This window comes from Anabrus simplex, chromosome X (genome assembly GCF_040414725.1).
Source record: "Anabrus simplex isolate iqAnaSimp1 chromosome X, ASM4041472v1, whole genome shotgun sequence".
NCBI lineage: Eukaryota > Metazoa > Arthropoda > Insecta > Orthoptera > Tettigoniidae > Anabrus > Anabrus simplex.
In genome coordinates, this window is record NC_090279.1 from 162159967 (window position 1) to 162187482 (window position 27516).

A 27516-nucleotide genomic window follows, 5' to 3' on the forward strand; every position below is an offset into this window, starting at 1 on the left:
ACTCTTGACGAAATCCTAAGAACATGTTAATTTTAACAGTAAGATTATTATGGAATAACAAGTGAATGTGGTAAATGAAAAGAGATGTTAGTATGGGACAGGTGAGTAATAGCTAATAAATATACAAGGAATATACATAAGAGGTTTGGAACAAAGTATAAAAGGGGGCTTAGTGTTGTAAAAATTATATAATCATGGAAAACAGTAAGTCCTTATAATGAAGAGTGCAATGTGAAATGACACACATAAAATTATATATGGCTTAGGAAGAGTGGAGGTGGTTTAGGAGGGGAAGGGGGCTCAAGGCGGGGCTGAAGGGTGCGGGAGAAAGGGTAATTGTCTCGGAAAAGTACCTTTGATTAAATTTAGGATTGAGTTTTGGTTGGCTGCATTATTGTTTCTGAGGAAAGTGATAAAAAGATCGAAGAGTATGTTGGGTTTCTCTGAGATTTCATTGAGATTGTGACTGGCGTTAAAGTATTGGTCTAGGTCTATGTAGTAATTTTCCATTATGTCAAGTAAAGGGCCCTTGTTTGCTAATACGAGGATGTCCATGTCTTGATCGATATTGGTGAAATTATGGTTATAATCTTGCATGTGTTGGCCGATGGCTGAAAACTTGTTGTATTTTATTGCGTTAGTGTGCTCATGGTATATGATTTATAAGATCAAATGTAACACCTGTGGAAAAACCTACATCGGGCAAACCGGTAGAAACTTCAAATCGCTATAACAGATTTCTACTGTCAACAAATTAATCTAAAAAGCCACCTAATCGATACTTTATTTCTTTTGCCTTTGGCAAACTTAAAAATACATTAACAAACACAGTATATGTTTCGACCACTTAGTGGTCATCTTCAGCTGTATACAAAAAAATCTTAGATGATAACATTTAAAAGCAAGCACATTGCGATCTTAAAACTATATCCCATGGGAATCCAAAAACTATTGTACTAAATGCTTTAAATGAAATGGAAGATGGCGGGGGGGTAAGGAGATTTATGTGAATGATACTTAAATTACAGTATCGTTTACAATTGTGTTTAAAAACTTAAATGATGAAAAACATATTTAAAATATTTAAAAGCGTCTATGGTAAAATTCTTTTTGATAACATTAGGTGGCGTGAATAAAAAGTTCGTGTTTGTAATAATCTTCAGGCATTTGTGAGAAAAATAATAACTTAATTAAAATTCGTGTCTGTGGTGATGTTAAACATTTTGTTTTTAATAAACATACTTTAAAATATTCTAAAGTGTCTATGGTAAGGCACTTATTCAAAAACACTTGTGCTTGAATGAAAGTTTATATCATATGCACCAGTCTTCGTGTATTTATTGTTTATATTTAATAACTTCCTTGAGTGATATTCTTGTGGTTAAAAGGCCGTGTCGACTGTTTAACTTCCGAGAATTGCTCTTCGGAATGTGATAAAAGAAATTGTGTTAGTCGTTTAACTTGCTAAAACCCTGTGGTGGCTTCTGTTATATAAAATGGCGATCTGATTCGAGCAGCTTGCCTCGCGATCTGTAACCAGCAGGAGATCGTAATATATTAAAATATGACATATGATAAAAGTAAAAAGCTCCGAATTCTAAATAGATAGCGGGAAGATATTTGTATTCGAGATTGCGTGGCCTTGACTTACCTTATCTGGCAAATGTTTAATCCGCGTTGCCTCGGAGAACTGCCTTCGTGCACGACCTAGTGTGATAGCGGTGTGACATGGTCTGATTGTTCGTGGAATATTCCGGAGAAAGGGGAAGTAGAGTTGTGTCGTCATCTAGTACGTCTTGTGAGGGGGGAGGGATTACTGGTTGTGTTTCAGTGACGTCGTGTTCGAGTATTTCATTTGTTTGTCTTGTTTGTTTACTGTTTACCATTTCCACATATTTACTGAATTGTTCGTATAGGAGGTTTTTTCGTTCGTTTCGTTTAGATTCCGTTCCCTGTTCTCTAGTTTATCGAGAGTAATGTGGATGTTTTCTAGGTTATTCATTAAACTTCCTTTATTAATCCTACTGATAATTTGGAGATCTTGTCTGATGTTAGTGAAATTGTGATTTGCCTCCTTCATATGAGCTCCCATAGCAGAGTATATTCTGTATTTCTCTGCATTAACATGTTGCTGATATCTAATTAAAAAGCTCCTCCCAGATTGCCCCAAGTATGTTTTTTTTGCACTGGGTACATGTCAATCTGTAAATGCCAGATTCCTGGAATTCGTCATCTTTAAGTTTATTGACTTTATTGTGATTAAAAAATCTGTGTTTTGTATTGTTGTTGGTTGAGAAAGCTATTTTGGTATTGTGCTTCTTAAACAAATTTGTGATTTCATAAATCCTCGGGTTATTAAAGGTGAATTTGACGTATTTCTTTGCATTCTCCGATTGTTGCTTTAGTTTAATTTGTTGTTGATATTTGCACATAGTAATGATTTTGTTAATGAATTTCAAACTGAAACTGTTATGTAAGGCTTGTTGACGAATGAAAGATAGTTCCTTCTTTCTGTCTGTATCTGTTAACGGGATTTCAAAGGCCCTGTTGACGAAACTGTAGTAGGCGGATTTCTTTTGTGAAGTGGGATGTAAAGAATCGCTTTTAATTGTAGTCGGTGTAAAAGTGGGTTTTCTGTGTATTTTAAACTGGAAATGGTTGTTTATCCGAATTGTTTGAATATCTAGAAAATTGAGTGTACCTTCTTCTTCTTCTTCTGCTGTGAATTTAATGTTTGGGTCTAAATTATTCAAGGTATTTAGAATACTTTAACTGTCATTAAGTTCTTTGTTTATAATGACAAAAGTATCGTCAACAAAGTGTACCCAGAAATCTAGTCCTTTAATGTGGCCTACTATCTGAGTGTATTCCAAGTGACCGAGGTATATGTTAGCTAAAATTCCAGAGGCCGGTGCTCCCATAGGTAGTCCATCTTGCTGATAAATTTTATTATTAAAAGAAAAGAAATTATGGTTCAATACGAATTCCAGGATAGTTATGAAGTTTTCTATTTCAGGTTTACTGATGCGTTTGTGGTCTAATAAATTAGTTTTTATAATATTGTTAGTGTCTTTTATAGGAATGTTCGTATACATGTCTTTAATGTCGAAGGAACTTGTTAAGTTAATTAACTTGTTCTCACGTAAATTAAAAGCGATTCTTTACATCCCACTTCACAAAAGAAATCCGCCTACTACAGTTTCGTCAACAGGGCCTTTGAAATCCCGTTAACAGATACAGACAGAAAGAAGGAACTATCTTTCATTCGTCAACAAGCCTTACATAACGGTTTCAGTTTGAAATTCATTACTAAGTGCAAATATCAACAACAAATTAAACTAAAGCAACAATCGGAGAATGCAAAGAAATACGTCAAATTCACCTTTAATAACCCGAGGATTTATGAAATCACGAATTTGTTTAAGAAGCACAATACCAAAATAGCTTTCTCAACCAACAACAATACAAAACACAGATTTTTAAATCACAATAAAGTCAATAAACTTAAAGATGACGAATTCCAGGAATCTGGCATTTACAGATTGACATGTACCCAGTGCAAAAAAACATACGTGGGGCAATCTGGGAGGAGCTTTTTAATTAGATATCAGGAACATGTTAATGCAGAGAAATACAGAAGATACTCTGCTATGGGAGCTCATATGAAGGAGGCAAATCACAATTTCACTAACATCAGACAAGATCTCCAAATTATAAGTAGGATTAATAAAGGAAGTTTAATGAATAACCTAGAAAACATCCACATTACTCTCGATAAACTAGAGAACAGGGAACGGAATCTAAACGAAACGAACGAAAAAAACCTCCTATACGAACAATTCAGTAAATACGTGGAAATGGTAAACAGTAAACAAACAAGACAAACAAATGAAATACTCGAACACGACGTCACTGAAACACAACCAGTAATCCCCCCCTCACAAGACGTACTAGATGACGACACAACTCTACTTCCCCTTTCTCCGGAATATTCCACAAACAATCAGACCATGTCACACCGCTATCACACTAGGTCGTGCACGAAGGCAGTTCTCCGAGGCAACGTGGATTAAGCATTTCCCAGATAAGGTAAGTCAAGGCCACGCAATCTCAAATACAAATATCTTCCCGCTATCTATTTAGAATTCGGAGCTTTTTACTTTTATCATATGTCATATTTTAATATATTACGATCTTCTGCTGGTTACAGATCGCGAGGCAAGCTGCCCGAATCAGATCGCCATTTTATATAACAGAAGCCACCACAGGGTTTTAGCAAGTTAAACGACTAACACAATTTCTTTTATCACATTCCGAAGAGCAATTCTCGGAAGTTAAACAGTCGACACGGCCTTTTAACCACAAGAATATCACTCAAGGAAGTTATTAAATATGAACAATAAATACATGAAGACTGGTGCATATGACATAAACTTTCATTCAAACACAAGTGTTTTTGAATAAGTGCCTTACCATAGACACTTTAGAATATTTTAAAGTATGTTTATTAAAAACAAAGTGTTTAACATCACCACAGACGCGAATTTTAATTAAGTTATTATTTTTCTCACAAATGCCTGAAGATTATTACAAACACAAACTTTTTATTCACGCCACCTAATGTTATCAAAAAGAATTTTACCATAGACGCTTTTAAATATTTTAAAACCGGGCGAGTTGGCCGTGCGCGTAGAGGCGCGCGGCTGTGAGCTTGCATCCGGGAGATAGTAGGTTCGAATCCCACTATCGGCAGCCCTGAAGATGGTTTTCCGTGGTTTCCCATTTTCACACCAGGCAAATGCTGGGGCTGTACCTTAATTAAGGCCACGGCCGCTTCCTTCCAACTCCTAGGCCTTTCCTATCATATCGTCGCCATAAGACCTATCTGTGTCGGTGCGACGTAAAGCCCCTAGCAAAAAAAAAAAAAAAAAAAAAAAAAATTTAAATATGTTTTTTATCATTTAAGTTTTTAAACACAATTGTAAACGATACTGTAATTTAAGTATCATTCACATAAATCTCCTTACCCCCCCGCCATCTTCCATTTCATTTAAAGCATTTAGTACAATAGTTTTTGGATTCCCATGGGATATAGTTTTAAGATCGCAATGTGCTTGCTTTTAAATGTTATCATCTAAGATTTTTTTGTATACAGCTGAAGATGACTACTAAGTGGTCGAAACATGTACTGTGTTTGTTAATGTATTTTTAAGTTTGCCAAAGGCAAAAGAAATAAAGTATCGATTAGGTGGCTTTTTAGATTAATTTGTTGATTATACTCATCGATACGGCCATGAAGTGGACAGTTTGCAATAGATTTCTACTGTACGAACAACTGTGTTGTTACTCATATGAATATTCCTTTGATTTAATTCTCCACACACAAGTATTTTGTCTGTAGATAACAATGAACTCAGATGAGAATGTACGCGGTAAAACACGTAAATCACACATTTCTGTACGGTTTTAACTGAAGTTGAAACTTAACGCAATCAGTCACCACACACGCTACAATTTGCACGGCGTCATGCTTGTACACACGGGAAAATTTCAAGCAGCTCCAGACTCCTGTCATGCCATGCCCAAGACTGAGCAAGCCTACTAAATCGCACGACTTATTAACACACACTTTCAGTTTTACACTGCGACTTTGGCCTGCGCATGCAAACCGTCAAGCAAACATAGCGTGTGTGGCCGCCTTTAGTTGCTGTTAGTGAAGCACTAAAATCTTTAGGGAGCACTGTGCGTTGAATTTAGTCAAGCACAAATAAGAAGCACAGGTAAAAATGTGAAGTTAACTTCACAGTTTTGTTGGGTTGGTCAACTTCACATTTTTACCTGTGCTTCTTATTTGTGCTTGACTAAACTTCAACGCACAGTGCTCCCTAAAGATTTTAGTGCTCCACTAACAGCAATTAACAGAATTATTTTATAACTTCGCAGTTTATTTATCTGTGCATTGTTTTACACCTATTTGTGATTGGCTGACGAAGGCCAAGAATACTGGTCAAAACCGGTACCAATTTTAATTAAACAGGAATGTAAACTTACATTTCTTATTTTAATAGTATTGAAAGTTTGAACCATTTTATATCTTCTTTTAACTTAATAATGAACTCACTTCAATACGGAACACTATGATATGAAATTCTTATCTCTTAATAGCAATAAATAGGAGCGTCAGATTCAGTCACATCACGAGGAATGACAATTTTTGACAGCAATACTAGCAGCTCAACAAAGAACTCTTCATTGAGATAGTGCATAGCCATAACAGGTTGATCAACCCAACAAAATTGTGACATCCAAAAGAACTAGCGCTTCGTGTGAATTCTTGATATGAACAAGAGTATAATGGTACCAATAAAATCATCTGCAAGAGACCCACTGCTGCAATTTTTGTTGATCATTTCGTGGAAGGTTTTATAATCTAATTGTGTAAAATGGTCACACTAATGTACAAATACATACCGTACTTTACTTCGTGGAGTATCGAGAGTTACGTGGCCAAAAATAATATATAGTGTTTTGCTAGCTACTTATGCTGAAGAGTATAACTATCGATAACGGAAAATAATTTGTGACATTCGAAAGAACTATCGCTTCGTGTGAGAGCTTGATACGAACGAGAGTATAACGGTGCCAATAAAATCCTTTGCAAGAGATCTGCTGCTGCAATGTTTGTCGATCTTTTCGTGGAAGGTTTTATAATCTAATTGCACAAAACGATCACAGTAATATACACATATTTACCGTACTTTAGTTCGTGGAATATCGAGAGTTACGCGGAAAAAAATTGATAGTTTTTGCTAAATTTTTTATGCTGAAATGTAGAAATACCGATAACGGAAAATAAAACATGTTAAAATCTCTCGTTATAATGGATGACTCAGTGGAAGGCTATTGTACGCTTTAATATAGGAATTTTGAAGGGACATTAAAAACCTGTCGTTAAAACAGGGGTTCTCATTCTATCCCGTAGGTACTCGCTATAACGGATTTCTACTGTGCTACCAACTGCTACCAATGAAAACTCCAGGATTTCATGTGTTTTAAAATGATTGCATTAATGCACTCAGTTTTAGTTGTTCTGGTCATTAATTTCAGTCATGGCAGATAATGTGGAAAGAAGAGTATCTTCATCAATTCAGTCAAATAAAGGAGAGGGGAGAAGTTATGATATAAACTTCAAATTGCAAGTTTTACAGGAGGCAAAACATACAAAAAAATGTATAGGCTGCAACATAGTTTGATGTTTCTGAGTGTAACAAACAATGTTGGCAGAAAGACTAAGAAAAGTTTAAGATTGCTGGCACATCAAGAAAAAGCATTCAGAGGACCAATGATAGCATTATGAACAATTTTATATATAGAATATGAGTCAATGACACAGTTGCTTTCGGGATTCACCGCAAATTCCCTTCCCTTAGGATCAGAAACGAAAAGAATCGTATCATAACACTAAGACTTCATTCACTTAAAGGCAGAAATCTAAAATGTAAATACAATGTTCTTGATTATAACATTCATGACCTGAAAAATAAAGAAATATTCATATTCAATGGCCCATTTACAAGCAAAATTATCGTATATCAATTGGTTAACTGATGGACGTGGGACGTGATAATGAGAATTGACTGTATAATTTATATGATGTGGAATGTGGCATAAGACTTACTACGAGTTCTCAAGGCCTCTGCTTCTTTCTCGGTGGTCAAAGAAGGAGATATCTTCACCTTAGTCTCCTTGTACACAGTACATGCTGAGCTGGAGATCACATCAGCATGGCACAGTGAAAAGACAGGCCGCCATGTGATGTTGTTCAGGAGATGAACCTGACAAAATGTTAAGTGATCACAGTTCAAACAATTTTTATAACACTACAATTTATTCTTTTATGCTAGACAAATAACTCTCTTGGGCTGCAATTATCTGACTCTTGTAAGATATAAATATTTGAGTATACGTCCTCATATTTAGTCACACTGAACAGTCAGAAAACTTTTATACTATAGCAACAAAAATACATCGTTATCCTTATAGTTTCCATAAGCACATTTGATTTTATGTTCACATTTACTCCTGAATCACATTCACTATCACTCACATTGCTATCAGACTAGAGGTGTGATGAAAATTTACCATTATAAATGTTCTGAATTATCATCAGTAATATTGGTACCACTAGAAAAAGGCATCTTATTAAAATTACAGGACATGTTTTGGCCACAATAGACCGTCTTCAGCTGTCTAGAATTAGCTTAAAATGGGTCGTCCCAAAGTTTAAAATTTCAATCAGAGAAAACAGAAAGAAGCAAAATGGATAAGAAGGACTCAAAAACAAACTAATAATATTTGGTTAACGAGTGAAATAAAATTTATCTAGAAGAAAAATAAACAAATTATTGAATGCTAAATATTATGAAGCTCCGTTAGAAGCACCTCTCATGGCCCCATTAGAATGGGATTCATTTCAATGTCATATCAATTCTAAATTATCTAATATAATTTATAAGAAAGAACAAACCCTGAATAAGAAATTAGACAAATTGATAAATCTGGAAGTAAGTCACACACACACACACATCTCCCTACAAAACTGATTCAGCTTCTCAGACACTGAGTAATCATGAATTTCATTTTCCAATTAAAAACCTAACTAGTGTTCACTTTAATGAGATGGAACAAGTTATCCTTAGCAAAGGTCCTAAATATAACTGGGTGAAACCTTCAATGCACAATCATTTTGTTACCACTATAGCAGAAGCAGAATTAGCCCTTAACAACATCCCTTTGGATAAATAGGATGCGGTTAGGTACGGAATTAAAAGAAAATTTAACAAAGTACACAATAAACAAATAAAAGAAAATTTCACCGGATCCGAAAAACACCTAAACAAACTAAGACAAAAAATTAAAGATAATGACTTAATAGTTACTAAGGCTGACAAAGGGGACACTACGATTATTCTAACAAAAAATGATTATATCAATAAAATCGAACAATTCTTCACAGAGAATAAATTCACCAAAATGAACAAAGACCCCACTAACAAAATACAAAAGAACTTTAAACATATCTTGAAAAGTACTTATTTTCTCCTTACTGAACAAGAAATCGTCAATTTAACTACTATGAACCCAAGGCTTCTCTCAACTACTCTGCACGGCTCTACTTCTAAATTGACGTTTTGGCAGATTTTGGCTCCGTCTGGTGATTATGCACTGAAGCATAGGCTTCCAACCAATCCCAATCTGCCATTCATATCGATTTATATCGGCAGAGCACGATCTCGAAACCCAGTTGCCAACTCTACTATTTACATTCGCCACATGATTAACCTATCTCACGCGAAGCCCATCAAATTATCAAGACAAGACAAGGCAACCTATCTCGCTCAGCATGTATGCTATTTGGTATGCTTCGCGATCTTTTTCATTTTCCTTCAGTAATTAGTGTGTTTTTCATATTGTTGGAGGGTTCTAGTGACTGAGATCAGTGGAGTGTTCCCTTTGTAGGCCGTAACCTCCTTTCTGTGCCAGCCATTAGCGGTGAGTGATGTGTTATTTCCTCATTCTCTTTTATTCTTAATAAAATATTCTCTTTTAGTGTCAGATGTTAGTAAGTGTAGTTTTTGTGAATTTGTTTTCAATCCATATTCATTAGTTTTTCTGAGTACGGTATTACATTTTACAAGGGCTGTTTACCGCGGTCGCAATGCATCAGCTGTTCTCGAGGGCGTAGCGCGCTGGCAACAGAGGAAAGGCGATGCTCATTTGTTTTACGAAACTTAAATTTAGAAGTAAGGCCGTGCGGAGTATAGGGCTATGTCTAAGAATCATACAAATGGTGTCCCCATTAGACCAATAATAAACTTTAAAAACAGTCCAACCTATAAAATATCACTATTTATTCAAAACTTTAAAGTAACACTACCGTATTTTAGCCAACACATCAATTAAAATTTCAGTTGAATTCTGTAATATTACTAAACAATTAGAATTAGAACCCAATTGTACCATTCACTCATTTCATATAACAAACATGTATGCAAATATACCTATAAAAACACCAATGATCTAGTTAAAGATAACTTGAATAAATTTAGTACTCTTAGTACCTTGAAAATTGAAGAATTCACAATAATCTTTAGTTTTGTACTGGAGAAAATTTTTTTCATTTTCAATGACCACATGTATCAACAAAACGGACTTCCTATGGCCTCACCATCATCGGGTATCCTTGCTAATATTTATATAGACTACTTAGAAAAAAATGAAGATTATTAACAAATAAGAAGGTATTTGTCACTGGTACAGATTTATGAATGATATATTCGCAATCATGGATCAACAAAAAACTCCTTAGATTTTCTCAACTTTATACACCCATACATTAAATTCAAAATAGAATCGAAGTTGACAAATCTTTGAATTATCTGGACCTTAAAATCACCGGGGATCACAACCGTCTTACCTTTGACATCTATAGTAAACCCACTCAGACGATTAATGTAATAAAACAGGACTCTTTTCACCTGAATTCTCATAAGAAATTTCTTTTTACAGTTTGATACATAGAGCTGGTAAATATTCTGCTCTCCAAGTATAATTATAAGAAAGTGATTAATACCATCTACAAAATAGCCTTAAAAAAACGGCTATAACAAAAGCTACATGAATAAAATGATCACCAAGGTGAAAAATAAACCTGCTACGACTTTAAAAAAAGATAGTGCCAACAGTAAAAAGAAGTACATTACATTCACATATAACAGTAACAAAATTTTTCAAGTTGCCAATATTTTCAAGAAACATAACCTTCATGTCTCTTTTAAGATCGATAATACCAATGCTAGATTACTCGAGAATACGAAGATCATTAATAATAGTAATAAATTTCTAAAGTGGGGGTCTATAGAATGAAATGCAATCGATGCCGGGCAAGCTACATTGGTCAAACAGGCCACAATTTAAATATTTGCTACCAAGAACATGTCAATGCTAAAAGATACAATAGATTCTCGGCCATGAGTGAACACATGGAATAAAGTAAAATACTTCACCTTGCCATCATAACAGCCCAGGGCCAGGAACTGGCCTGAAGGAGACCACCCAACAGTCTGCACCCCTAGCCATGACTCCTTGAAGTGTTTGGAAGGTAACTTGGCTTCTGCAGACATAATTTGAACAGCACAATGGTCTGGTCTGCTATCCCACACGCAGATGTTAGTGCTGTCAGGGGACCACGCTAGACCAGCAGCACTGTGCACTCGATCACAGAAACATTGCTGCAACAGAAATTAGCCATCAGCTAAACACGACACACGATAAAATGAGACTTAAAAAGGAGTACAACTGACAAAAAAACTAGTTTGGAGAAAATTAAGTTCTGTGTTCACTGAGTGAAAAAATTCCATGCAGAAACTGAAACATGATTTATGCTGCAGCTTTTCTTATAATTGTGTCCAATTATTTAGAATAAACTGAACCCATTTAATGTAGAGTACACAGTGCTCAGTTATCATAATACACCAAGTGAGTTGGCTGCGCGGTTCGGGCCATGTAGCTGTTGACATGCACTTAAGATATACTTTTGATAATTACAAATCAACCTTATCAATACTTAAGAGTATTTAATCTACTTTTTATCACCTCATACATCATACATGTTTTGAGGATCTTACTGTCCTCTTCCTCAGCATTTTTTTTTCTTTTACTACTCATTACCTTGGACCTCTTTACGTATTATTACACATCAAACATCAAAGTTCTAAACATCTCTTAACAGATATCTAATATGTGTCATAATTAAAATAAAATATATCATAAATGTCAAAAGAACATTAAAACTACATTATTCTATTTACAATTTTCTTAAAATATCCTCCTTGTCTATTACCTAAGAATACAATCAACCGATTAAAATTAGTGTTTAAAGATAAAAATTTCATGATGTTGCATATTGAACTGTATCACAATTAAATTGAAATAACAAATAACGTAGTTCAACCTATTCAATACAAGTAAATAAGAAATGCTTATTTAATTATAAGCGGGAGCAGTACCGGTTTCGACCCCAATCAGCTGAATAAAATGCAAAAACAATGCATAGGTAAATTAGAAATTAAAGAATGAGTCTTTAACAAAAACAGTTGAAGAAGCAATATAAGATAATGGGAATAGGCACTGCACGATTTTATATCGTAAAATCTAGAAGAAGTAGAAGGTCAGTCACTTAAGGCGCAATCTTCTGAATAGTAGCACAACACACGCAAAGTTCGGCACTGTCTCAAAATGTTTACGAGAAACGGAGAACAGTTAAGTGAGCCAGCCTGCATATACTATCAGGCGCGAAGTCACAATACAATTTAGTAAATATGAAGTCACAGAATTGTGTAGGAGTCGAAGACGAGTCGCTTGAATGAAGCAAACTGCTGGCTCCAGAAGATCAGCGCAACATATTCAATGTCCGGCACTGTGCTTTCAAATGCCGATGGAACTCAATGAATAGCTTAGTGATCCAGTCTGTAACTGTTTTGGTTGCGAAAATGTATGTATCTATAGTCTATATATAAAATACAATTTAATATCATTGAAGTATGTAACTAGGATCTTGTAGATTCTTCACAATTGTTTTTTACGTGAACTGTTCTAAAGAAAGATCTACGAAGAATTGATAAGAATTAAACTTTTACAAGACGCAGTTGCAGTGCCATGGCATGACATACTTAACCTTAAGGATATAAATGACCAAGTGGCGCTTTTCAATCAACACATGACTGAGCTGTACGATAGACATGCCCCTGAAAAGACGGCTCAAGTTTTCCAGAAGCCAGCTTCCTGGCTTTCAGATGAGATTAGAGCACTTATGGCTGAACATGACGCTACTTATAGACGAGTTAGAAAACATTGCACTCCTGACAATCTACTTAACTATAGGAGACTGAGAAACGCTACGACCCAACAGATTAGAAACACGAAATTACGACTCGCTCATAGTTTAATTCAACCAAATGTTTCAACAGCTGTGTTGTGGAAATCCATAAAGAGCTTTGGCATTACCAAAGGACGAGACGACGACGAAAAAATATACCTTTGGAAAAACTGAACGATTACTTTTCATCTAACTGCACATTAAATGCAGCCCTGAAACAGGAAGTTCTTGACGGGAATTATGCAAAGACGTGAACAGAGAGAAAACTTCTACTTCCGTCCAGCAACCCACCCACAAGTCAGGTTTGCTATAAATCAGATAACATCAAAAGCGAAAGGAAATGACAGTACAGGAATAGAGATGATATAAATTATTCTGGACGTGATACTACCTGCACTATTTAACATAATTAACTCTTCCCTTGAAGACAGCACATTCCCCGAAACATGGAAAACAGGCATTATACACCATCTGCATACTTTCTGCTTTATCCAAAGCGCTAGAGTTCATCGCTCATAGACAAATAAAGACTACATGACGAATTACAACTTACCTGACCCACTACAACCTGGTTTTCGTCAAGCATACAGTACTACAACGGCACTACTGAAGGTCACAGAAGTCATTCAAGAAGCAATGGACAACAAAGAAGAGACAGTTTTAATACTTCTAAACTTGAGCAAAGCTTTTGACTCTGTTGACATTGACATTTGGCTCTCGAAATTGTATTCCCTCAATTTCTCAGACAGTGCCTTCCTTTGGTTGCATTCCTACCTGCATGGCCGTCGGCAGTGTGTTACAGATTGGATAAACAAATCAACTTGGCAGTCTGTGCAGTGTGGTGTGCCCCAAGGGTCGATGCTAGGACCCCTTCTTTTTTCTATTTACATTAATGATGTCTCCAAAACCTAACGCACTGCAAATACCATATTTACGCTGATGATGTACAAATGTACCTCCATACATCTCCAGATCTAATACTTTTGGCCATAGAAAAAATCAATCAGGATCTAACATCGTTTTCTTCTTGGTTTTTGAGATGGGGTCTTACGTTAAACCCAGTAAAAACGCAAGCCATCATCCTTGGATACCCAAAACTACTCGAGAAGGTCAATCGACCAGAGATTCCATCTATAAGGTTATGTAATACTAACATACCATTCACGTCATCAGTAAAAGTCCTAGGCGTTATTCAATGATGACATGTCATGGAAAACGTATATTATGAACATCACTCAGGAAACATTCTCTGCATTGCACATGCTGCACGGGTATAAATACTTATTTCCTGAAAAACTTATTTTTAAAAAAAAAAATGCTGGTAGAAGCTCTGGTTTTCCCTCATTTCGACTATTGTGACATGATTTATAGAGATGCTGGGTGTAAGTTATTGAGCAGATTACAACGTGATCAAAATGCATGTGAGAGAGACGTCTGTAACCCACGGTACTATGACCATGTAACTCCTTCATATAACCACCTATCTTGGCCCCGACTAGAAATCCGTCGCACTGTTCATACCCTATGCCATCTCCATAAAATCCTTCAATCTTCATAGCCATTTTACCTTACTTCATATATCAAATACCTATCTTCTTATCACAGTCTTAACACCAGATCTGCTAATAATTCCATCCTTGCTTTACCTACCCATAGATCTGCCAACTACGATAAATCACTCACAGTAATTGCCTGCCAGGAGTGGAACCTCATTCCTGAAAGTATCAGAGGGTAAAGCGCTATTAGTACTTTCAAGGAAGCACTGTGGAGACATTTTATGCACCAGTAAGGATCATCAGTAAACTTGATGCTGCTACTCATAACCATTCTATTGTCATGGATGTTTTGGTAGAAGATTATCTAAAAGTCTTACCTGATCTGTTTTTCAAATGTTATTAAATTTTATGTACTACCTCTTTTTACATGTAAGATATTAGCTTTAAGAATTTATCCTTTTATTATATCCAATTTATTTCATCTTAATTTAATCTTATCACTCATCATTCTTGTATTACTTTTAATTTAATTAGTATTAAATCTATTATTGTAAAGTGATACAATGTAATATATGTATATTTCAGTGCCTGGTTAGATGGAACAGAAGGCCTGAAGGCCTTAATCTTGCCAGGTAAAATAAAACATTACTAACTTGCATAGGTGAAAAGTAATATGTTGCCTCATGGCAACACTATGCAGTAAAGAGTTAAGTTAATAAACTCTAAATGCATTTAAGAGACGGTGGGTTCGAACCCAACAGCTGGCAGCTCTGACGATGGTTTTCAGTGGTTTCCTATTTTCATCATCATTTTCCCCTTTTCCAGCTGACACCAGGTGGGGGAAAATATAGTTCCTCTCCACTTCGTCCTGTCTCTCCACCATTCCTTAACCAACACTGTGTTCCAGTCCAGGTTCCATTGTCCTACCCTGTTCTTCACAGCGTCCGCCGTCGTAATCTTGGGTCTTCCTTGTCCTCTCTTATTTCCTGTCATCTGTCTTTCCAGTGCTTGTCTTGACAGTCTTTCTTCTTATATCCGCTTGACATGTCCAAACCACTTCAATTTGTTCCAATTTATCATTAAGTTTTGCACATTTAACTCTTTTCGTATCTCTTCATTTCTCACTCTCTCCCTCCTTGTCCTCTGCACTATACTCCTCAGGAATTTCATTTCAGCAGCCTGTACTCTACTCTCATCTCTCTTGACTCGTTGCCCATGTTTCTGCTGCAAACGTCATTATAAGTAATACATTTTTCTTTACAGTTTTCTTATCAGTTCGAGTGAAATTCGGCTGGAAGCAACTTGATTTACATGTTGAAGAGGTTAATGGACCTTAGTAGAAACTTAAGAATGACGCTGAAAACTTGTAATATTAAACTGTAAGTATGGCGCTATGTAGATGATAAAGTTGGATCCATTAATCCATTAATCTCGTTTTTACGAAGTGGGTTCGCGGTCTCCGTAATTTTGTTGAAGGAGTGATAAAGAGTTCATAATTGAAAGTTGCCGTATAGATCTTTGCTAACTCGTATACTGATAGTTAAATGGGAACATTCTTACTTGTTGTTGGCTGTAGTTTTGAATATAGATTAACTATTGAAGGATATATATACTCGAACATTGTTAAGGCAACTTTAGCCATAGACCTTCTTGTTATTATGTGGTTAAGGCCTAGTTTGTCTATTTTATAAAATTTTTTTAAAATTACTAGTGTAATATCATACCAACTTCAACCTTTTCTTCGCAAACATTTTAAATGAAGTTTCAATTGTAAATTATTATTTAAGAACTCATAACAATTTCTCACATTATATAATACTCATTCCAATCTTATATTATCATTTTTATTTTTTTACCATGACAATCAGGATCCTGATTTTTATCTTTGAGTATGAGTGTAAAAAGGCTGATAATGCCCTTTTAAAGGGCGAAACATGTCCCTTCAAATTTTAGTTTAATAGGATGTAAGTCCTAACTTTGGAAATTCAATTGTATTGAATAGGTTGATCCTAATAAATTTTGGTAATATCTTAAACTGACGTACATTTCAATACGGACCATAAATGAAATTTGTAACATGTAATTTGCTTTATGTCGCACCGACACAGATAGGTCTTGTGGCGACGATGAGATAGAATGGGAAGGAAGCGGCCTTGGCCTTAATTAAAGTACAGCCCTAGCATTTGCTTGGGTTGAAAATGGGAAACAATGGAAAAGCATCTTCAGGGCTGCCGACTGTACGATTTTAACCCGAATGCAAACTCACAGTTGTGTGAACCTAACTGCATCGCCAACTCCCTTGGTAACATATTTTATGCCCAAGTCAAAGGACAGGAATAATTTTCTAGTAAAGGCGGGTACCCACTTAACTTTCTCTCCAAGAAAGGTTTTACTGACAATATTTATTTTTGTGTATGTTGCATCAAAACATGTTTATCTGGTAATTCATTACTCTCCATCTGTTCCCTATGTACATATTACACACTTGTTAGCTTTCTTGCCAGAGATTTGACAAACAAGGATTGAGTAAAAATATTAAAAATTTGAGGAAACTCACCTTAATTAACTGCCAGGATGAGGTAGAAATTATGGAAATACAGTCAAATTCTTGCTGAGGTTCCACCACGGCGAGTAACTTTCCATCTTGGCTGAACTCCATGACAGGGTCTGCTGAGGTTTTTAAGTTGGAGATGTATACCACAGAGAGAGTGACCAGAGACCAAACACAAATCCACACCTGCGAAGCAGAACACTCCCTTCCATCATACAACCGTACAAAAGAGAAAGTCAAGACAAAAAGTAGAATAATGACCAACTAGATCAATGTTATTCTTGCAACACTTCAGGTAAATGACTATTTGTTTTGCGTCGGACCATCACAGAGTTTTATGGTGACAATGGAACAGAAAAGTGGTAGGAGTGCGAAGAAAGCGGCCGTGGCTTTTACTAACCTTCTCCCGCTCACAGTGTAGTAATGCGTAGCACAAAACCTGAGGGCCTCCAACCCACAGCATAGTAAAGCGTTCTTGTACTTCTAGTCGCATTTATGAGCCATCTATCAGCAGATATGCAAATAATATAACTTAATGTTACTAGCATGTGCACTTCCCAGAGACCAAAGATATTAGTTTTCTTCTTTTAAAACCTTAGCAGGCGTATTAGAACATGAAATATGGAAGGCAGTGACATATTGTAAAAAAAACATGTCGGCGCTTTCGCACGAAAATGTTTTATGCTATAACGACCTTGAACGTTTGGTGAACGATAACGATCATTCTGACTGTGAAACTGTTAGTAATGGCTTAAGTGAACTCAATGAAGTGAAAAGTGAAAACAAAAGTGACGATGGAAAATATCACACATCGTTATCTTGGACAGCAGTGCGAGCGTAGTCCAATCCCCAATTTTTAATCACTTGTCAAAGTTTACTGCAGGGTATCAATCAATCAATCAATCAATCAATCATTGATCTGCGTTTAGGATTATTTCTGAGGTGGCAGATTCCCTATCAGTTATTTACCCCCTATTTTATTAAGTGCTTAAAAATATGAAAGAAGCTAAATCATATTTTTATGTTCATTAGTTTTTGTAAAATATATATTTTTATAAATGTCTACATTTTCAGAATGATGGCAGAAAAAATTCCTTTAATTCTGGGGAAAACATACATTTCAATATGGGCAGGAGAGGGTTAAGATACAGACCCAGCATTTGTCTAGTGTGAAAATGGGAAACCATAGAAAATCACTTTCAGGGCTGCCGACAGAGGGGTTCGAACGCACTATCTCCTGAATGCAAACTGACAGCTGTATGTATGTACGTCTAACCCTTGTCTCGTTTCTCTAAGGGGTCGGGTATGAAGTGAGATGAATCTTTGTAGCGAGTTTTGATGACTGGATAGCCTCTCTGACGTCAACTTCATCAGAGGAGTTAATGAGATGAAATGATGTGATATATAGTAAGGAAGGAGGAGGGTGAAACCCAGTGCCAGCACATAGCCTACTCCTGTCGAATAATATCAAGGGGTCTACTCAAGGCTTAATGACACCATCCGACGGACGAATCACCATCAACAGCATCATATGCCCTCACTCCATATGAGAACTGCGGAGAGGTTTGGAATTGAATCCAGGCTTTTGGCACGCAATCTAGTGATTAGAAATTGTATACCACCACCTCTCCGACCCTGCCGACCAACATTCTGATGGTGAAAATTTTTCGATCAACGGGACTCAAAACCGGCTAACCACCGTGTTAGAAAATACAGATTTGATTCCTTAACTATCATGGCCACCAGGTGGACCGAATGGAAACTGATAGCTACATGCATAGCCACTCGCTCGTTTACCAGATAAAATTTCAAGGCTCTTGTAAGGCTAGTCAAACTGAAGAGTCCCAACGGACCATTAGCAGCTGGTGAGGAGTTCAGCTGGGTGTGCATACTTGAAATATAGTACAGTAAACTTTTGATTATTGCCCTTTTTTGTAAGGGGCAGAGTTCAAAAATTCAATTCTAACAGAAAGTTTAGTGTTTATCTCATAGATGCTCCTAATTTCAGGTTTAGATAATAATAGAAACAGGCATCATTCATGCACAACGCATTTTTCAGAAATAATAACTCTGCTTGTGGAAGAACTTGAAGTATTGTCACTTGTGGGCAAAACACGTCCCTGAGATTTTAAATTTATTTATCGACTAGGGTTAGTAAAATAGCCACTTCATCAAAACAACTGCAAGGTAGAAACGCTTGCTCACGTCCTTGGTTACTGCTTGCATGGGGAAACTCTACGAAATACAAGACATCATAAAATACAATCTGCCATTGCTTAAGCGTTTACAGTCTTCGAGGAGATTCACAGTCTATCTTCTAAGTCTACCTATCGAATTGACATGATAGTATTCAGAGACCAATGAAAGGGCGACATAACAGATCCGACAATCAGATTCAAAACATCCGAAGCAACCCAATGAGGTACATGAGGAAAAGAAAACAACATATGAACCAACCATCCCAACCAGCTGGATGATATTGAAGTCATCGGATTAATGGTTGGCGCTAGAGGAAACATTCCTCATTCCTCACTTTTTCATCAAGTTAGAAACTGCAAATCTTTTAACCTCGATCCAAATCCAAATATTTCAAGGCAGTCACTGCAACTTCTCTTATTGATGCCTGACAGACCGGAGAGAAGAACAGGTATCATCACCCATGAGCTTGCTAGACTAAACATAGACGTCGCTGCACTGAGCGAAACTAGACTATCAGATGATGGGAAGATTGTTTAGCCCAGATCGGGTTATACCAACTTTTGGAAAGGAAAGGAGGATGGAGAGAATCATATTCATAGGGTTGGATTCGCAGTTAAGACGAAACTGGTAAACGATCATCAGCTCACACCCACTGCTTTCAGTGAAAGGCCCATGTCACTCCATATACCACTCTCCAGAGATAGGTTCATCACACTTATCTCTGCATATGCCCCCACCCTGAAAGCCGGTGAAGAAACTAAGAACCATTTCTACCACCAGCTGAACTCCATTATCACAAAGATAGCACCATCAGACAAACTGCTACTGCTTGGAGACTTCAAAGCCAGAGTGGGAAGGGATAACACCGGCCTGCAGAAAAAAAAAAAAAAAAAAAAATCGCCGGCAAAAGGTTGAAGAGGTGATTTACTCTTATTTAGATGTGCTGATTTCAAATATGTACACCATTTTTGCCTATCACATACAGTTTTTTTTTTTTTGCTATTTAAAATCCAAATTTGACATATTGTTGTAATTTCGATAGAAAACACTATAATAGAGAATATATGTAATTTTCATGGAACATGATCAAATTGCAATGCATATACAAAAAAGTAACATGTTCATTGCTACTACAATGTATGGATCTCATTACAAGAACACTATTGTTTGCTGCACTTTGATGTGAATGAACGCTGTGTTGATTTTGTGTTCCTCAATAGTGTTATCTCGCACTAGACATCAACAGTAATCTGACATCATGGAGACGTCCCATCGCCCCTGATACCTTCGTTCCATTTCTCTTTGATCCTGATGGAACCGCTCACCATGTTCCTCACTGAATGCTCCTAAATTTGCAGGATAATAATCCATATAACTGCGCAGGAAATGTAATTTTAAGCTGAAAGTTGTAAGGCATGGTTTCCACAATCTGTTACATAGACTCGCTGTTGGTAGTTGACATCTTCATTTGCTACAAACATTCTTGAATGATTCCCATGCCTGAAGCTGTGTTTCGTTCATCGTCGTACTGAATGTTGGATCCTTCATAAGTTTCCGAATTTGACGGCTGTCATAAACACCTTCCTTAATTTTGGCATCCGACAGCCCTGGAAATTTCTGACAGAGGTACCCAAAGCAGAGACTGCCTCTATCCAAACTCTTCACGTACTGTTTCATAATTCCCAATTTAATATGTAAAGGGGGCAATAACACACTTTGAAGATCAATTAATGGACGAATTACCAGGTTTTTTTTCTCCAGGCAATAACCAGTGACGATCCCTGTCCCGAGAGTCCCATTCACACAGAAAACAGAGGAACTTTGTATATCCTCCTTGCTGCCCTAATATGACACCGCACACTTTTAAATCACAGCACAGTAACCATCTGTGTTCATTGTAGTTCAGTTTCTGCAACACCATAGATAAATTGTGATAGTTTTCACAAAGAGATGTTGAATAGGTGACTGGCACTGAAGCAAGTTTATTGCCATTGTGCAGAAGAACACCTTTGAGACTTCTTTTACTGGTATCAATAAATAGATGCCAGTCCTTTGCTTGGTAAATAGGTCCAAGACGACAAATCAAGCCAGCGATATCACAGCAAAACACAAGTTCGTCTTCGTGAACAAAACCTGCCAGAATTCTTCCTCCCGATTTCTGTAACAATATGAATTTGTCCCAGGAGGTAAAACATTTCTCTCTTTTAATCTTGATCCTAAAAGTTCACTCTTTTCTTTAGTGAGGCCTAGGTCATGCACCAAATCATTTAAGTCATGCTGATTATAAGACGTCGGGTTTTATCCCCAACATCTGGTAGAAAGGTATCATCATCACCATCCTCTGCACTTGAAGATGATGAAGACACACTCTCTGGTAACTGTATTATGGTTTTGGGACAGGAATATCGGGTCCATGTGGTAGGGGGTTATGGCAGATGGAAGGCAGGAATACACAATGTACTTGTAGTTTTTCGTATTGAATCCGGACACTTTACATACACAAAAATAACATTTGTCAAAATGATTTCTTTGTTCCCGCCAAGCCATTCGGATTCCAAATGGCACTAATGGCAAGAACCCATTTTACCATTGCCGCAGGTTTTCTACACGTTTTATACACAATATGGGGTGCAATATTCTTGTCCTGATCACCTAACTTCATGTTCAAATAAATGGCGTAATATTTTGCTTCTGGCCTTTAATTGTATACTGGCCACATATACAACAGAAAGAGTTAGGATTGTTCACACATTTTTGCCTCCGAACATCACTGCTACTTGCCATTTTAACACAAACTAACTCATTTATTCACTCAATCGACGTTCTCAGATTCTCCTCTCAGACTACGGAGAAACGCGATCTTGGCGTTTTGACCTTGTCTGACATTGCGTATGCATGAACTGCAACTGTTCTAATTGTTCTTCCAGTGTTTCTGTATGATTACCTACTCCCCTCCACAACAGCGTACATACAATATTTTCTCTCAGACACGTCCATACCTGCATTCCATACAACCAATCCAAACCTCATTTACAACAACGAAGCTCCATTAGCAAAAGCATGAGATGGACTTGCGACAAATCTGTACGTGATATGAAACAACTGGTATTATTTTTTACATAAGGACACTAAATGTAACGTACATCACATACAATTACTTTTGCCGGAAAATCTTCAAGGCCAGTTGTGGGAAAGTGTAATGGGCAAACATGGTATTTGTAATTGCAATGCCAATGGTCTGCTAGTTCTCAGCCTGTGTGTAGAACATGAGCTGTTCAGCACTAACACTCAGTTTCGCCTACCTAACCGTTACAAGACCATATGGATGCACCCACGATCTAAGCACTGGCACATCCTCGACTACATCATCACCTGACAGTGTAACAAGAAAGAAGTTTTCATCACTAAGACTGCGAGGAGTATTGATGATTGTTGGGCAGATCACAAACTTCTGTTCTGTCGACTCAGAATATCCTTCCATCAGAAACCAACTGTGCATCACCAATGCAAGCCCTGACGGACGCAGGTTTGCCTCTTTCAAGCTCTCAGATAAATCCACATCATCAGACTTCCAAAATGCGATCATGAATCATTTGGCAAGCAATCCAGTGTGCACAAATGATGTGGAGCAAGAATGGTCAACACTCCAAGTATGCTGATGATATCGCATCACCGGCTCGTACACCTGAGGAACTCCAACAGTCAGTCAACAGTTTCAAGGATGCATATGACCCTTTTGGCTTCACCATCAACTCCTCTATGGTGAGTCAGCTGAGGAAATCATCGGCTTCGAGAAAAGAAAGAGGCAAGACTGGTTCGAGGACAACAATGAAGAAATTCTGAGCCTTATCAATGCCAAATGGGAAGCCCACCTATCCCTTCTTCAAGATCCATCATAAAGTGTGAAGAAAGCTGTGTTTCAAAATCTGAAAGTCAGACTCAAATAAGAGAAATGAAGAACAACTGGTATCAGGCAAAGGGTCTAGAACTCCAAAGCCTATCTGATGCCAGAGTCTTGCGGAACTTTTACACGGGAATAAAAGAGATATACGTTCCATCTCCCTCTTCAATTGGAACTCTGAAAACAGTTGATGGTGCTAACACTCTTACTGATGGTAGAGACATCCTGGAGCACTGGAAGGAACACTTCTCCAGTCTCTCAAACCGAAGATCCAATGCTGCCAATGACTTTCTACGGGATGTGCCACAACTTCCCCCTCAACCATGGATGGCGATGCCACCAACTTATCAGGAATTTTGTGTGCCAGTTGATAGGTTGAAACCTAGGAAAGCAGCTGGACCAGACAACATCGCTCTGGAACTAATTCTAGGTGGAGGCTTACCCCTGAAAACAAGGCTCTTTACTCTCATCCTCTCAATTTGAGAAACCTAAAAAGTACCCAGCGATCTCAAAAATCACATTCAATTTTACAAAGTATACATTTATTATTCACCTATACTTGTATATGTATACTTCGTAAAATTGAATGTGATCACTGTTGTCAATACGGACCAAAAAATGAGATTAATGACTTGATCTCAAAAATGCTGATATCATTACTATTTTCAAGAAAGGTGACTGTAGTATATGTGACAACTATCATAGCATTTCCCTGCTATCCATTGCAGGTAAACTTTTCGCAAGGATCCTACTTAGCCGCCTGCAAGTCATCTCCGAGAGGACTCTACCAGAGTCTCAATGTGGTTTCCGAGCCCCCAGAGGTACTGTTGACATGATCTTTTGTGCAAGGCAATTGCAAGAGAAATGCAGAGAATAACAGAAGCCTCTATTTTGTGTTTTATGACCTGGAAAAGGCCTTCAATAATGTTCCAAGGCTTGCTATGTAGGCAGTTCTGAGACGCTTTGGCTGTCCTGAGCATTTTGTGAGCCTGGTGCAAGCACTTCATGATGGCATGACTGGGCAGATTATGCTTCAAAAGAACTTCTATTCCCAATCACACATGGATTGAAGCAAGGTTAAGTTACGTACTTTCTCCAACTCTGTTTGCCTTGTATCTGGCGGTCATGCTTTATGAAACAACAGACAACACCGGCGTAGAGATACCAGACATACCCGAGTTACTAGAGTAACTGAAATGCAGTACGCTGACGATACCGCATCAACGGCTCTTACACCTGAGGAACTGTAGCAGTCATTCAACAGTTTCAAGGATGCACATGACCTTTTTGGTCTCACCATCAATGCAAAAAAAAAAAAAACAACCAAGGTACTTGCTCAGCCTGCACCAGGGACTAAGATTCCAGAATTTAACATTACCATCTCAAACACCAAACTAGAACAAGTAGACCATTTGACCACCATACCGTGGGAGTATCTTATCAAAGAGCTGTGCTTCAGAACAGGATGTGAAAAACAGGCTTCGTGCTGCCCACGTGGCCTTTGACCGACTATCACACAGTCTTCAGAAATAAAAACCTTACAATTCGCACAAAACTAATGGTGTACCAGGCTGTAGTCATCTCTACACTTCTCTATGGCTGCAAAATGTGGACCTTATACTGCCGTGACATCAAAAAGCTGGAGCACTTTCACCAGCAAAAACTATGCATGAACATCAAGTGGGAAAACTACGTCTCTAATGTTGAAGTTCTCGGGAAAGTATGTGCTAAGAGTGTAGAAGCATTGGTTGTTGGCCATTGCCTCAGATGGGCAGGACATGTGCGCCGTATGAATGACACCAGACTACCGTGCCAGATCCTCTATGGTGAACTTAGCTCTCGTTCAAGACCACGGGGTGCCCCCCTGAGACGTTTCAAAGACCAATTGAAACAAACCTTAAAAGATGGCAGAAATAAACCCACAAACCTGGGAAACACTTGCCAAGGACGATTACTTTGGTGGCAAAGTGTCTGTGCCTCAGATCAACACTTTGAACAAGAATGCCACAGACATGAAGATATTAAGCGACAGGAACTAAAACTTCGCCAAGATCTCCCCTGTCCCTCAACTGCGCGATGTGTGGACGTATGTTCTACGCAAGAATTGGCCTGTACAGTCACCGGAAGTTTAAACACAAACTGTTGTGAATTGTAATGAGCTATCTGCAAGGAAATCTGTAAACTCGGAAATGAGTAACTGCCAACGACAACGTAGGCAAGTCAATAAGTATCTGCGATTTTGTTCTAATTGTCTTTAGACGGCACCGTTGTTTACCTCTGTAGTAGGTTTCAGCGTTATCAGATCAGTACAGCTTGCACTGTTGTAATGTAAAGATGGCCACGCCACTATGTTTGCACCAAGGAAGAACAGCGTACCGTAATCTGTTTTTTGTGGTCTGAGGGTGTACCAGGAGCAGAAATTCGTAAGACTTTCAGCACAATACGGGGACAATGTTTTGCCACAGTGAAGGGTTTACCAGTGGACTGAACAGTTCAAAAGGGATTGCACGAGTGTAGAGGATGAGGAAAGATCCGGGCATCCATCTGCAGCCGTAACTGATGCCAATACTAAACATGTGCGTGATATGCCTGAATAACAGACGAGTGACTGTTCTATGAATTGAAAACCCTGAAACCTACCACAGATGTAGAGAATGGTGCCATCTAGCGGCTGGTGAGCACACAACGCCACAGAGGGTAGTTGGATCACACAACATAAAGGAGTTGCAAAAAAGGAATCAATATTATACAAATAGAGGCAGACGAAAATAACCTGCATATCAATTCAGAAAAGACGAAACACATGACCTTCAAAAAGGGAGGACGCCTTTCACAAGAAGACAGATTATACACTATGTGATCAAAAGTATCCGGACACCTGGCTGAACATGACGTACAAGTTCGTGGCGCTCTCCATCGGTAATGCTGGAATTCAATATGGTGTTGGCTCACCCTTAGCCTTGATGAAAGCTTCCACTCTCGCAGGCATATGTTCAATCGGGTGCTGGAAGGTTGGTTGGGGAATGTCAGCCCATTCTTCATGGAGCGCTGCACTGAGGAGAGGTAGTGATGTCGGCCGGTGAGGCCTGGCACGAAGTCGGCGCTCCGAAACATCCCAAAGGTGTTCTATAGGATTTAAGTCGGGACTCTGTGCAGGCCAGTCCATTACAGGGATGTTATTGTCATGTAATCACTCCGCCACAGGTCGTGCATTCTGCTCTCTCACGATGTCTAATGACTACTGAGGTCGCTGCTATGAAGTACCTGGCAGTAGGTGGCAGCACAATGCACCCAAGATGAAAAACGTATGTTTTTGGGGGTGTCCGGATACTTTTGATCACATAGTGTATCTCAGATAAGCACCGCTTCAGACTGACAATAGCTTCAAATACCTAGGTCTAACACTTCAAGCGACATTACAGTCATTCCGAATTCACATAACACGAAGAGCACTTTTAGCTGCTACGAAGGCTATATATGACATCAGAGCTATATCCAGTGTCTCTCTCAGACATTGCCGATGGCCCTCTTTGAGATCAAAATAGTTCCCATCCTAACCTATGGAATCGAACTAACTTGGGCAAAGCCAAGCACGAGAGATCTACTCTGTATAGAGAAGGTCAAAGCCTGCTTCCTGAAGGTTGCCTTTAGAATATCTACCTGGATAATTTTACCCACTTAGTTTAAGGACGTGTGGGAGTACCTTTTCTAATGGAGAACCTGAGATATAAATTCACTCTGCCATACATAGATAACCAGAGGAAACTGCTTAAAGAGAGGGAGAAGAAAAGGAACGAAATTTGGCCTGAATTTTACACCATAGAGGCAACGAACAGAATAAATAATAATAATGCTATTGTTTTTACGTTAAACTAACTACTTTTACGGTTTTCGGAGACGCCGAGGTGCCGGAATTTAATGCCAAGTAGATAACTGTACTGAGATACAGGAAACATGTGAAGTCAATCAGAGAATTTTGTATTATCCGCACACTTTATCTTGGTGCATTTACACTGTAGTGCTGAATCGGTCGACCTCGGCGATCTTTGAGATTCGTACCGGCAACCTTTGAAACACAAACTATGAATCGCTTAAGCATCGTTGTGCGACATCTGGCGTACACTTTACGTACTAGTACTGTTGATGTTTACACAACAAAGCCAAAGTATAGAATTCATGCTAGGAACAAGATTCGCATCGAGAAATGTTTTATAATGTGTATGTGACATAGTTGTTGGCTTAAGATGATAATGGTTTAGAAATTTCATATCGATCGATCATATTCTCGATTCAATTCAGATTTCATTTTCATTCAGTTGGCAGCACCAGACAGCACTATCGATACCAGGACAGCTCCCTCCTTACTCCTCACCCCCGTACACAAATGCACCAAGATAAAGTGTGCGGATAATAGTAACTGATACATCTATTG

The 27516-nt window shown here is 37.9% G+C and overlaps 1 protein-coding gene across 1 annotated transcript in view; it reads right to left on the reverse strand.

Moving 5' to 3' along the window:
- LOC136886743 (WD repeat-containing protein WRAP73) overlaps positions 1 to 27516 on the reverse strand; it is a 48519-nt gene that overhangs the window by 18040 nt on the left and 2963 nt on the right. Inside the window, exons 3-5 of the mRNA XM_067159547.2 lie at positions 16991 to 17170; positions 11067 to 11291; positions 7679 to 7835 (exon numbers count right to left, since the gene is read on the reverse strand). Coding sequence (XP_067015648.2) covers positions 7679 to 7835; positions 11067 to 11291; positions 16991 to 17170 — 562 coding nt within the window. The remainder of the gene's footprint in view (positions 1 to 7678; positions 7836 to 11066; positions 11292 to 16990; positions 17171 to 27516) is intronic.